Below are 14893 nucleotides of genomic sequence, written 5' to 3'. Positions count from 1 at the left end.
AATAACAAGACCTTTGATTTGATTGAGAAGTTCAAAGGAGATTCTTGTTGAGCCGGATTGGGATCCCCGGCAATAGCCATCAAATTGCCCATCAATTTCTTTTTTTAAATCCTGGTCATTCATTTTCATCCAACAGCCACCAACCCGACACGTGTCCCACTTAATATAAAATAATAAAATATTATTTAAATTTAAAAGATAAAAATAAAATAAAATAATAAAAAAAATTTATTAAAAAAACATGGGGTGGTTCGGCCATCCCATTTTCCCCCTAGGGGGTGGCCGGCCACCCTAGCTCACCCAAGTTTATGGATTTGGCCCTAAGGGGTGGCCGAACCAACCCCTGGGGCCCTTGAGGGAGGCTTCGGCCACCCCAAACCGGACTTTGGGGGTGGCCGACGCGACCCGTTGGGGCCATGGGTATTGCCGGGGATCCCAATCCAATTGAGCCTCCCAAGAAAGGAAAGACATTAACAAAAAGGGCATTTAATGTCATGAATGTAGTGAATAAATTATAAGACCATGTACAAGGCCGAATGCCCTAATTATAGAAAATCTAAGGGTAAAGCAATGAATGTAATATTGAGGGATGAGTCTGAGTCTGATGACTCCGATGAGAAGAAATGAAACTTCATGCCTTCACCGTCCTATATATGAAGTGAAAAACGCTTAACAGATAAAACTTTTTAGAAATTAAAGCTTTTTAGATCTAAAAATAGGAACAGAAATAAAGGCTAGCTAGCTTGAACAGGTCGAATATTAAATCGTAAATCTCATATTATATATTTATCATGAACATAGTACAATTTAAAAATAAAAACAAGAAAGTTGAAAACCCCATCAAAAGGGGAAAAGAAAAGATGTCTCTTGAACTTCTCTTCAAATTCACGTCCTTAATTGACTCCTTTGATCTGCCGATGGTGTCAAAACATCTCTCTAATATGACTCAATTCCGTCCTAGCTAGCTTTGCGACCATGTCGATAGTTACGATGATGGGCAATTTTTGGGAAACACTTTTGAGTGGTAACCTTGTACTTGAGGTTTAAATCTTCCACTTTCTTGCTGTTGCTCTTACAGTTATGGCTTTGCTTGACATGATGAACATATTCTTGAGACCCTTTTCGAGCACCGACCTTAAGCTTCTTGTTGTGGTCAAAAGCTTCAACCTCATCCCGACGAAGATAAGGTTTGATTTTCACAGTTTGGTCATGCAGGAAAGAGTAGTCCCTTGAATACTTCAACTTTCTGATCTTCTCCTCCAACTCTTCCTCTGAAAGCCCAAGGCTTTTGATAAAAGAGATGAGACACGACCTGCTGATCTTCTTGCTACGCGGACGCTTTGTTCTTGGTCTAGTGGGCACATGAAGAAGTTTCTTCATCCCATCTTGACCAACAGTAGTGGGATGCGTTATCATGGCCGTGATCTTCATTAGAATGGCCAACAAAGATGGATCAAATGAGTGTTGTGGTGATGAAGAGAGAATTGGTGTGGTGTGATATCTATATATGGGGTATATATATATACACCGACCTTAATTTGCCTGAGATTAACCGACTCTCCTAAGTCGGCAATCTAGTTTCCTACGTTGGCTTGGTTAGCCTATCAGATTAGGTTTCATAATTTTGATAGGAAATCAGAGTTTAACTCAACTAAGAACTCAAGTCTCAACGTACAGCTAGCGCTTTTTGTATACACCTGGTAAAATTGATAAATAATCCACTCGTTTTAACATGCGAAAATCTCGGGCATGTACCGCATGCACGCCCAAAAAAGCGTTTTTTTTTTGTTCCTATCTCCCTCAACGGCTATTTTATTACGTACATACGCTGGCTATTCACCAAGGGCAAATAAGAGACCAGCGAGCCTATGAGGCAAAGATGAGAGATCTAAACGGCATTTTATTTATGCTCAAATCCAATGATTCTTCTAACCCTGATGGTTGATTCTCTTACCTGTGACATGCCTTAATCTTGACATAAATGTACTTAATAAAATTCAGCAATGTTTTTTTTTTTTTGCTCCAAATTCAACAATGTTTTTGTGCTAAGAGCTTCAGTCTTGATCATCACTCGTATTTCCTAATTTGTTCTCACATATATATATATATGTGTGTGTGTGTTTCATAATTTATAATTCTAGTATAAAATTATAATCTTTTTTTTTTTTTTGAATGTGCACCTTCAACTCCCTTATATCATAATTGAACTTGTTCTTATTTACTCTTTTTATTTATCGATCCAAGGACAACATACAAATTAGGACATTCATAAAACCAGAATCAGCGTGTTATTTCCAAAAGACTATCCAACAAATGAAGATTATATCATATTATGGCTTTTTTTTAACTGAAATGTTAGAAAGCATAAGATCCTAAACATTAATTAGGACACCTATTTTGTGTGAACAAAAATAAAAAAGACACGTATTTTGTTCATGCACAGGTTCACCGTCAATATACATATTATGAACATTAATAAAAATAAATAAAATATTATATATTTTTAAAAAAAAAATTAGAAAAAATTAAAGGGTAGCTGACCACCCCAGTGAGGTTGGGAGTGGCTTTGGCCTCCCCTTGGCCCTTGGGGGCCAGATCTAAAATAAATAAAATTTTATTTTTTATTTTTTGATTTGGCCCTTGGCATGGGGGTGGCCGGAGCCACCCAGACCGACGGACAGGGTTAGCTCGATGTATTTGGGAGCCTTAGGCGAAATTTTGAAATTAGACCTTATTTTTTTAATATTTAAATATTAATTAAATAATATTTATTTTAATAATATTATTATATTTTTATATTATTATTATTATTTTCATTCTTATTGTGGTTTCATGACTTTTAAGTTTAACTTTTAACTAGTTGCCTAAAAAATTGATGTGGCATATTTGTTTTTTTGGTTAATTGGTCTTATTTTATAATGGGCTTATTATATTGGGGCCTTATTGTAGAGGCTTTAAATTTTTATGGGAAAAACTTTTGGGCCTTATTTAAAAAAAAAAAAAAAAAAATTAGGCTTTCAGTTAAAAAAAAATTAAAAAAAAATTTAGGCCTTATTAAAATATTTTTTTGGGCCTTATTAAAAATAAAATTTGGGCCTTACTAACGGGGGCTCTAGGTGACTGCTTCAGTGGCCTAGCCATTGAGCCGGCCCTGCCGACGGAATATTGTTTAGTCTAAAATAGACTTGAGAGGATCCTGTTCCTTTTTTTATAGAAATATACTATAATCTAATAAAAATTTCATATTTTGCCCATAAAAGTCCATGTGGCAAGAGCCACATCATCTTCTTTTTGTTTTATCTTTTTCCTTCTAAAAAAAATGAAGTGGCATCTTGCCACGTAAACTTTTATAGGCAAAATGTAGAGTTTTTATTATATTCAAACATTTCTCTTTTATATATAGAGGGACCATAATTAAATATTACTCCACGTACTCGATCGTTTTTATTCCCCGGGCCCGCAACCTCCTCCTCCTTCTTCTTCTTCTCTTCGTAGCCAGCCATGACAGAGCAGTTGCTAGACTATGCCGAGGAGAAATTTAGGGAGGGCCAAATAAGAGAGGCCTTGGATCTTGCGACTTTGGCCAAGACTCTTGATCCCTTCTTCGGTAGCGTCAAAAGGTACTACGTCGCCTTCGGCGTTCACTACTGGGGCACGAAGAGGAACAAGTTTGGGCAGATCGATCTCTACGCCGTTCTCGGATTGAAGGGAGACCCATCTGCTCTCAGCACCGACGACATCACCAACGCCTTCTGCAACTTGGTCAAGCTGGTGCACCCCGACAGGTTCTGCTCTACCGCGGCGCCTGGTGCTCTTCGCCTCATCACCCAGGCCTGGGAGGTCCTCAGCAACGAGACCACTCGAGCCGCGTACGATGTTCGCATGGGTATTCGTCCGCCGCCACCCACCGATCAGAGATCGAGGCCGCTCCTTGGGATGATGATGCCATGCGCCTAAATCCTACGTGGATGATCGATGTCCGTCGACGGGCCGTTCAGAGTATACCAAGATTTATGTATCGGAATTATCTTTCTTTTATTCATTTTCGTTTATTTCTTTTTGTAAATATTATTCAATTCAATCCCATTAATTTGTGCATCCTTTATCTAGATCTTTAAAAGATTAAATTTTTTTCTTACACGTTGATATATATATGTTAATTTTGGGGTTCCAATTGCGCATAGAGGCAGATCCTGCATGCATGCATGCTCATCCGTCAACGGAAGGTGAACACCACGATCATCATCACTGCAATGAGTCAACCAAACTTTGTAATGATATAGTACATTAGTACTGCGCCTAGGAGAATTCTCTACCTGCATCTAAATTAAAAACACGTATGTTCGTAATTTGATTGTTGTCAATGTAAAGGAGAAAAGATTTGTAATTCATATAGTTTCTCTATAAATAAGAGTGTTGTACATAATTAAAAAAAAAAATAAGAAAAAATGTAGCCATTTTAATGTGTTAACGTAGGGCATAGGCCAAACTACCTTAATTATCTGAATCTTTCTTATTTGTTCTCATCTTTCTTTCTTAAATTATAAGTTTCAATATAATATCAGAGCTATAGGTTAACACCAATTATCAATTTTGTGAATTTTTTTGGGAAAAAAAAATGTAGCCCATCACTCGCTAGTATAAGAAAAAAAAAAAATTCTGGTGATTTTTTTTCTTTCTATTTTAAATTAAGTGTTTTTTAAATTGCAATTCCAAAAGCTTTACATTTTGCGATATATTTTTTTAAAAAAAACATAAATTATTCTTGCGAAATCAAAATTTCAAATGCATCCCGTAATTGATTTTCTTTTATTTGGAGTTAGTAATTACGACCACGTCATATGATAGATATTTATTTGGAGTGACGCGGAAGTACCAAGTTAGTATTTCACCTATAGTGCATATACCAAAACTGCATTTAAATTGTAAATTTAAGATATATATTTATTCAATTTTAATCTAATGATAATTTTAAAAATCATTTAAGAAAGTATGAAAAAGAGTATAAAAAACTTGGAGTGTGTATATTATCATTCTTTGGGAAAACTTTACAAAGAACCCCTAAACTATCACGTGTTTTGAGAAGACTTCCATAAATTTAAAAAACTCTCAATTTCACCCCTCAAACTTTTAATTTGATGCAATTTACCCATTATGTCACTTTCTGTTGTTAAACCCTAACGACAACTCCTAAAAAGATCAAATTACCCTTCAATTTTTTTTTTTTTAAAATGAAAAACAAAATTTAAGGAAAAAAGGGGGGGGGGGGTCACAAGGTGACCCAACCGATGTGGGCCACCTTGTGATTTTTTTTTAATTTTTTTTTTTATAATGACTTTATTATTATTATTTTTAATTTAAAATTAAGTGTAAATTAAAGTTGGGGTATAATGATAATTTTATCACTTTTAACGTTTAAAAACTGAAGAAAGGGAGTACAATGCATGAGATTAAAAGTTTATAATTTGAAATTGAGAGTTTTTAAAATTTATGAGTGTCTTTTCAAAACGTGTGGTAATTTATGAATTTAAAGTGAAGTTTTTTCAAATTCTTTTAATAATATTATGTTAATAAAAAAGATTGTATTTCTCACCAACTTATAGGACATATATTACTTTTTAAAGGCTAAGTTATAGGAACTCTTACAGCTTAATTTGTAGGAAAAATGTTTACCAACCGTCGAAACAAATGGAGCTTAAAACCGTCAAATTCCAATAGGACGCAGGGTTAACCAAACGACGCCGTTCAATTTAGTGTTGTATTCACTGCCTCGTGGCCCTCATCCTTTTACTCCTATAAAATCCACTTTGAAATTTCTGATCCCCGCCAACACATCCAATAGCGCCAATACCAAAGTACATTCCTCTCACTCTGTCGTCATTGTTTGGTTTCTGAGAAAATGCAGAGAAGGAAAAGAAAAGAAAGGAAATTATTTGTCTATCTCCAATAAATTTTGTCCATCTACAAAATCATTTTTGCAGCGGCTTAGTGCGGACGAGATTTTATGAAAATTTGAGAGTAAAATGATGATTTCTGTTTCGATTCCTTCTTTTCTTGGCGTCCAAATCGATATAAAAGTTTGTGTCCTTTGGTCAAATCGAGGTTTCAGGTTTCCAATAGAACTTTGAGATATTGTTTCAATTTTTTTCCTCTTCACTCTGTTTGGTTGCCAAGAAACTGAAGGAAAAGAAAACAGGACTTGAATAAATTCTTGATCCGCGTATTCAGCCCAATAGATGCTAGCTTTCCATCTATTACGAAACTAGATTGCTTCAATTTTGTACTCGAACTTTCATTTTCTTTTCTTTTCGCTGGATTTCTCAGCATCCAAACAGTGGTCCATATCACTTTTTTTCGTTTTTATTTTCCAACTGATTCTGTTATTGGTTGACGTTGCAATGTAGATGTAAATTAATTCTTAACTTCTCATTCTTTTGTTTTCAGGTTTGAATCAAGTTTTTAGGAAATTGGGCTTTTTAGCACAACGAAAGTACGTCAAATATAACGGTCTGTGCTCGCTTCAGGCCTTTGAGTTCGAAAGAGAAAAGAGATCATGGTGATACTGTCTGTATTCGAAGCATTGACACTGAAACTTTCCCTTTCAAGGTCTCAGTTTGCTTGAATTTATATCACCGACATTGATTTACTTAATTTTGCAGTAATGACCGTGCATCTGAATCTAATTGTTTTAGCAATTTGAATTTATGTGTCAATCTGATTGTTTTAGTTCATTTGAAGTGATATGAGTGCGTGTATGCATGTGAATTTGATTGTTTAAGCAATTTGTATAAATTTGTTGTAGGATGAGAAGGAGGAAGATTTCACTTTCAGCCTCGATAGGGTATTCTATGAGGAATCTAAGCAAGCTGAGGTCTATGAATTTCTAACTTTGCCTATCGTTCGAGGTATATCTCATAAACTTTAATCTGCTAAGAAAATAGAGGAAAGCATTAGAGTACTTTGCATATGATAACTCAAAAACTTCATCAGCATAATCCTTAATTATACTCATCTTTATTGTGACTAAATTGAGGGAAGGTTTTAACTGATTGGAAATTGATTGGTTTACTAATAGGATGTCAATGCGGCTATAAATAATATATTCTTCTTATGCTGTGCTTTTGGATCTATATATGATTGGCTTTTTGAAACAGATGCTGTTAATGCAATCAACGGGACGATTATTACTTACGGACAGGTAACATGTAGTTAGTTGTGTAAAAATTGTTCCAAAGGCATCCTTATCTGTGTTAACTTTTTGGTGATCTGTAATTTATACATGCCTCCATGCATCACATACACAATCATCTGGACTTTGTATATCCTTGACAATTGACACATATGTAAACATAGCTACTTTGTTTTTGGGCTGAGAAGAATGGATATGTTTGCTCTCCAAGCAGCCATTAAACAAGTTACAGTTCAGATATCTTGAGACCACAAATCATTTCCCTTATGGGCACTAGTTAGAAAAGATAAAAAGATTTCACCACTATCACAGTAAATCTTTGCATTTTGTGTTCCATTTAGTGAATTGAACTTCTAAATCAAGATTATATTCAAACAAGTTCCTGTGGAATCATAAAGTATTTGTTCTTTCAGCATTGAAGTAAACGTATGGTTTTCCTCACTTGCACATCCACAGGTTATGATGCAAAGCATATAAGATGACAATTTTTTCTGCGATACTTTCTCCGGTTGTTTTGTAACTTGAGTTGCCGATCATTTGACTGATTCTAATTTGATGAACTTTGTTTAATCAGTTCAAGGTTGTAATGATTTAATTTTGAAAATTTCAAAACTATGGACAGAGTGAACGCTGGGAAACTAGTCCTTGTGGACTTGGCAGGATCAGAGAAAGTGGAGAAAATGGGGGCTGAATGGAGAGTTCTTGAAGAAGCTAAAATGATCAACAAGTCCCTCTCAGCCCTTGGGAATGTTATAAATGCTTTGACATGTGGCTCAGGCAGAGCAAACCACATCTCATATCGTGATTCCAAGCTTACTCGGATTCTCCAGGATGCGCTTGTTAGTTTCTCACCCTCCTGTCCTCATCGTACATGTATCAATTTGGTAGGTAAGATATGATCTTCAGCTCTCATCTTGCCGGGTGGGATCTCCAGAACTGCTTTATTGTGTTGTTGCTCACCGAGCTCTTCAAATGCATCAGAGAGCCTATCCACTCTTCGGTTTGGCGGGAGGTGCTAATTCAAAGTCCTTTAGTGTTTAAGGCCACAGTAAAGCATACTATTATCATTGCTAAGATTTACCTTGTAGCAAAATGACACTTTTCTTATCTTTCTAATAGAGTACTAATTGGTGGCTCTGGTTCCTTTATGGCAACAAATATTAATTTACATAATTCACCAAGTTTTTTAGTTCTGAAAGACTTTAAATCATTCCAAAGAAATGCAATAGTTTCCAATTATCGACATGAACTCAGCTTTGGGTTCTGGAGATAGACATTCTTTGGTTGAATTTTATGATCTTTGTTCTGTTTGTGGAAATGGATATTGGGGCAGGGCAAAGCATATCAAGTCATCACCACGTGTTAACTGCAATGATGATAAACTTGCTAAGAAGCAAGAAGTTCTCTATCCAAATAAAGATGAATCATGCGAGAGAATTTTAAACAAGGTTAGAAGTATATTGTGAAACTCTTAATATATGACCTAATGTAGTACATTTTCAAAGTCTTACATGACTTGCAGTTTCTAAAACAACTTTCATTCATACAGTTGAGGGAGAGATTGGATATTGAAGATGTGAAATTACTCAAAGAGTTGTTCATACTGGAGGGAATTTTCTTTGATCCATATTCGGTTGATGAAGAGCTGGAAACAGGTTATGATGATGCTACTTTAGGGACAATTTCCTTATTACAACACGAATTGGAAGAGCTTGTGCCTAATTTCGAAGAGGTAAGTGATAATTTTTCACTAGTTTATGAAATAGTGGCTCATAAGCATCATTTCAATGAATTTTGGTTGCCTATTTGACGTCTTCTCATTAAAAAAATAAAAGGAACTAAAAGTTCTAAAAGCTAGAAAAGCTGAAGGTGGGAATTGAATATATAATTTCTCTTCCAACATCAAAGTGTAAGTTCATAGTCTACTTCTTCAAGCAATCTCCAAGACTAATCGCGTTACTTCTTATTAAGAGAGATTTCAGATAATGAGAATGTGAACAATCTAAAGTGTATATGTATTGATACACCTAAGCTATAATATTTTATATTTTACTGCTTAAGGGGGAGAACAAGGCTCTCAAAGACAGAATAGCAGCCGTTGAAAGGCATGATGCACTCCGCAAGGAAGATGGCATAATTTCAAATGTTCTGGATAAGATTTCAGGCATTATCCGTTTCTTCATTTTCTGGGGATCATTCTCTTCTGTCAAGATGCCATTTCAAGGTTCTGTCTCGCACACATAAGGTATATATACCATACAATACAAGCATAGTAAGTGCATACAAGAATTAATACGTTTTACTGATATTGGCATGACTATATGATCTTTGACCATCTGATCTGCTGCATTCTCTTAAAACAGAAACAAAATAATAAGAAGCACAGATATATTTTGTAAAAAAGTTAGCCATCCAAAATGCCCTAATAAACAGGGCAATTATTGGATTTTGTGTTGTTAGTGGAAAATGAATAGTCTTTTATTCCTAGCTCATATCGAAGAAACTAGTTGGTTAAGATTATTAGTGAAAGGTGATCGAGCTCAATTAATGAGCAACTTCTCAAATCCTAGAGATGTTTTGCTGCAAAAGTATGACTTAATTTTAGCCTCAAAACCAATGTCCGGGAGATGGCGTCAGTTCGGTGTTGCGTAGCAAAACGGCAAGGCCTTATTCCTAGAATTATGAATTCTGCTCTTATGAAGAGGGGTTGTGGCTGTGAATAAAACTTGGGGGTCACAGTTTGTGCTTTTATTCTCAGCAAATTCATTTGTCTCTATGCAGATGTATGCTTAATTTTCTGTGTTAATTTACATTCTAGTGCCCATAGGAATTATGCTACGTAGGAGTTGATCACAGTTCGTGATGGTAGAAACTTGATAAATTAAGGTGATCACAGTTTGTGCTTTTATTCTCAGCAAATTCATTTGTCTCTATGCAGATGCATGCTTAATTTTTTGTGTTAATTTACATTGTAGTGCCCATAGGAATAATGCTATGTTGGACTTGATCACAGTTCGTGAAAGGTGATCACAGTTCGTAAAGGTGAACTAAAACCAGGAGATGACCTCAAGGTAGAATTTTAAAGGTAGATAAGTTAATTACTTAGATCGGTGTTGTGCACATTCTTGACACCAAAAATAAAGGCTAGCTTGAACAGGTAGAATATTGAATCGTAAATCTCATATTATATATTTATCATGAACATAGTACAATTTAAAAATAAAAACAAGAAAGTTGAAAACCCCATCAAAAGGGGAAAAGAAAGATGTCTCTTGAATTTCTCTTCAAATTCACGTCCTTAATTGACTCCTTTGATCTGCCGATGGTGTCAAAACATCTCTCTAATATGACTCAATTCCGTCCTAGCTAGCTTTACGACCACGTCGATAGTTGCATGACATTTCATGCGTACGATGATAGGCAATTTTTGGGAGACACTTTTGAGTGGTAACCTTGTACTTATGGTTTAAATCTTCCACTTTCTTGCTGTTGCTCTTACGGTAATGGCTTTGCTTGACATGATGAGCATATTCTTGAGACCCTTTTCGAGCACCGACCTTAAGCTTCTTGTTGTGGTCAAAAGCTTCAACCTCATCCCGACGAAGATAAGGTTTGATTTTCACAGTTTGGTCATCCAAGAAAGAGTAGTCCCTTGAATACTTCAACTTTCTGATCTTCTCCTCCAACTCTTCCTCTGAAAGCCCAAGGCTTTTGATAAAAGAGATGAGACACGACCTGCTGATCTTCTTGCTACGCGGACGCTTTGTTCTTGGTCTAGTGGGCACATGAAGAAGTTTCTTCATCCCATCTTGACCAACAGTAGTGGGATGCGTTATCATGGCCGTGATCTTCATTAGAATGGCCAACAAAGATGGATCAAATGTGTGTTGTGGTGATGGAAAGAGAACTGGTGTGGTGTGATATCTATATATACGGTATATATACACCGACCTTAATTTACCTGAGATTAACCGACTCTCCTAAGTCGGCAATCTAGTTTCCTATGTCGGCTTGGTTAGCCTATCAGATTAGGTTTCATAATTTTGATAGGAAATCAGAGTTTAACTCAACTAAGAACTCAAGTCTCAACGTACAGCTAGCGCTTTTTGTATACACCTGGTAAAATTGATAAATAATCCACTCGTTTTAACATGCGAAAATCTCGGGCATGTACCGCATGCACGCCCAAAAAAGCGTTTTTTTTTTGTTCCTATCTCCCTCAACGGCTATTTTATTACGTACATACGCTGGCTATTCACCAAGGGCAAATAAGAGACCAGCGAGCCTATGAGGCAAAGATGAGAGATCTAAACGGCATTTTATTTATGCTCAAATCCAATGATTCTTCTAACCCTGATGGTTGATTCTCTTACCTGTGACATGCCTTAATCTTGACATAAATGTACTTAATAAAATTCAGCAATGTTTTTTTTTTTTTGCTCCAAATTCAACAATGTTTTTGTGCTAAGAGCTTCAGTCTTGATCATCACTCGTATTTCCTAATTTGTTCTCACACACACACACACACACACACACACACATATATATATATATATATGTGTGTGTGTGTGTGTGTGTGTTTCATAATTTATAATTCTAGTATAAAATTATAATTTTTTTTTTTTTTTTTGAATGTGCACCTTTCAACTCCCTTATATCATAATTGAACTTGTTCTTATTTACTCTTTTTATTTATCGATCCAAGGACAACATACAAATTAGGACATTCATAAAACCAGAATCAGCGTGTTATTTCCAAAAGACTATCCAACAAATGAAGATTATATCATATTATGGCTTTTTTTTAACTGAAATGTTAGAAAGCATAAGATCCTAAACATTAATTAGGACACCTATTTTGTGTGAACAAAAATAAAAAAGACACGTATTTTGTTCATGCACAGGTTCACCGTCAATATACATATTATGAACATTAATAAAAATAAATAAAATATTATATATTTTTAAAAAAAAAATTAGAAAAAATTAAAGGGTAGCTGACCACCCCAGTGAGGTTGGGAGTGGCTTTGGCCTCCCCTTGGCCCTTGGGGGCCAGATCTAAAATAAATAAAATTTTATTTTTTATTTTTTGATTTGGCCCTTGGCATGGGGGTGGCCGGAGCCACCCAGACCGACGGACAGGGTTAGCTCGATGTATTTGGGAGCCTTAGGCGAAATTTTGAAATTAGACCTTATTTTTTTAATATTTAAATATTAATTAAATAATATTTATTTTAATAATATTATTATATTTTTATATTATTATTATTATTTTCATTCTTATTGTGGTTTCATGACTTTTAAGTTTAACTTTTAACTAGTTGCCTAAAAAATTGATGTGGCATATTTGTTTTTTTGGTTAATTGGTCTTATTTTATAATGGGCTTATTATATTGGGGCCTTATTGTAGAGGCTTTAAATTTTTATGGGAAAAACTTTTGGGCCTTATTTAAAAAAAAAAAAAAAAAAATTAGGCTTTCAGTTAAAAAAAAATTAAAAAAAAATTTAGGCCTTATTAAAATATTTTTTTGGGCCTTATTAAAAATAAAATTTGGGCCTTACTAACGGGGGCTCTAGGTGACTGCTTCAGTGGCCTAGCCATTGAGCCGGCCCTGCCGACGGAATATTGTTTAGTCTAAAATAGACTTGAGAGGATCCTGTTCCTTTTTTTATAGAAATATACTATAATCTAATAAAAATTTCATATTTTGCCCATAAAAGTCCATGTGGCAAGAGCCACATCATCTTCTTTTTGTTTTATCTTTTTCCTTCTAAAAAAAATGAAGTGGCATCTTGCCACGTAAACTTTTATAGGCAAAATGTAGAGTTTTTATTATATTCAAACATTTCTCTTTTATATATAGAGGGACCATAATTAAATATTACTCCACGTACTCGATCGTTTTTATTCCCCGGGCCCGCAACCTCCTCCTCCTTCTTCTTCTTCTCTTCGTAGCCAGCCATGACAGAGCAGTTGCTAGACTATGCCGAGGAGAAATTTAGGGAGGGCCAAATAAGAGAGGCCTTGGATCTTGCGACTTTGGCCAAGACTCTTGATCCCTTCTTCGGTAGCGTCAAAAGGTACTACGTCGCCTTCGGCGTTCACTACTGGGGCACGAAGAGGAACAAGTTTGGGCAGATCGATCTCTACGCCGTTCTCGGATTGAAGGGAGACCCATCTGCTCTCAGCACCGACGACATCACCAACGCCTTCTGCAACTTGGTCAAGCTGGTGCACCCCGACAGGTTCTGCTCTACCGCGGCGCCTGGTGCTCTTCGCCTCATCACCCAGGCCTGGGAGGTCCTCAGCAACGAGACCACTCGAGCCGCGTACGATGTTCGCATGGGTATTCGTCCACCGCCACCCACCGATCAGAGATCGAGGCCGCTCCTTGGGATGATGATGCCATGCGCCTAAATCCTACGTGGATGATCGATGTCCGTCGACGGGCCGTTCAGAGCATACCAAGATTTACATATCGGAATTCTCTTTCTTTTATTCATTTTCGTTTATTTCTTTTTGTAAATATTATTCAATTCAACCCCATTAATTTGTGCATCCTTTATCTAGATCTTTAAAAGATTAAATTTTTTTCTTACACGTTGATATATATATATATATATATGTTAATTTTGGGGTTCCAATTGCGCATAGAGGCAGATCCTGCATGCATGCATGCTCATGCGTCAACGGAAGGTCAACACCACGATCATCATCACTGCAATGAGTCAACCAAACTTTGTAATGATAGTACATTAGTACTGCGCCTAGGAGAATTCTCTACCTGCATCTAAATTAAAAACACGTATGTTCTTAATTTGATTGTTGTCAATGTAAAGGAGAAAAGATTTGTAATTCATAGTGTTTCTCTATAAATAAGAGTGTTGTACATAATTAAAAAAAATAAGAAAAAATGTAGCCATTTTAATGTGTTAACGTAGGGCATACTACCTTAATTATCTGGATCTTTCTTCTTTGTTCTCATCTTTTTTTCTTAAATTATAAGTTTCAATATGATATCAGAGCTATAGGTTAACGCCAATTATCAATTTTGTGAATTTTTTTGGGAAAAAAAAAATGTAGCCCATCACTCTTATAAGAAAAAAAAAAAAAAAATTTGGTGATTTTTTTACTTTCTATTTTAAATTAAGTGTTTTTTAAATTGCAATTCCAAAAGCTTTACATTTTGCGATATATTTTTTTTAAAAAAAAACGTAGATTATTCTTCCGAAATCGAAATTTCAAATGCATCCCGTAATTGATTTTCTTTTATTTGGAGTTAGTAATTACGACCACGTCATATGATAGATATTTATTTGGAGTGACGCAGAAGTACCAAGTTAGTATTTCACCTATAGTGCATATACCAAAACTGCATTTAAATTGTAAATTTAAGATAGATATTTATTCAATTTTAATCTAATGATAATTTTAAAAATCATTTAAGAAAGTATGAAAAAGAGTATAAAAAACTTGGAGTGTGTATATCATCATTCTTTGGGAAAACTTTACAAAGAACCCCTAAATTATCACGTGTTTTGAGAAGACTTCTATAAATTTTAAAAACTCTCAATTTCATCCCTCAAACTTTCAATTTGATGTAATTTACCCATTCTGTCACTTTTTGTTGTTAAACCCTAACGGCAACTCCTAAAAAGATCAAATTACCCTTCAATTTTTTCTTTTTAAAAAAAATGAAAAAC

General features: G+C 35.3%; 1 protein-coding gene across 1 annotated transcript; it reads left to right on the top strand.

Moving 5' to 3' along the window:
• Positions 1-3975: 3975 nt before the first annotated feature.
• Positions 3976-9433, top strand: LOC132168957 (kinesin-like protein KIN-1). The gene is made up of 10 exons (XM_059580055.1): positions 3976-3999; positions 6481-6606; positions 6803-6905; positions 7155-7205; positions 7603-7609; positions 7812-8032; positions 8096-8201; positions 8523-8637; positions 8739-8921; positions 9251-9433. The coding sequence occupies exons 1-10, from the start codon at positions 3976-3978 to the stop codon at positions 9431-9433; spliced, it is 1119 nt and encodes a 372-aa protein (XP_059436038.1).
• Positions 9434-14893: the final 5460 nt, after the last annotated feature.

This window comes from Corylus avellana, chromosome ca2 (assembly GCF_901000735.1).
Source record: "Corylus avellana chromosome ca2, CavTom2PMs-1.0".
Lineage (NCBI taxonomy): Eukaryota > Viridiplantae > Streptophyta > Magnoliopsida > Fagales > Betulaceae > Corylus > Corylus avellana.
This window is presented reverse-complemented; position numbering and strand designations above follow the sequence as displayed.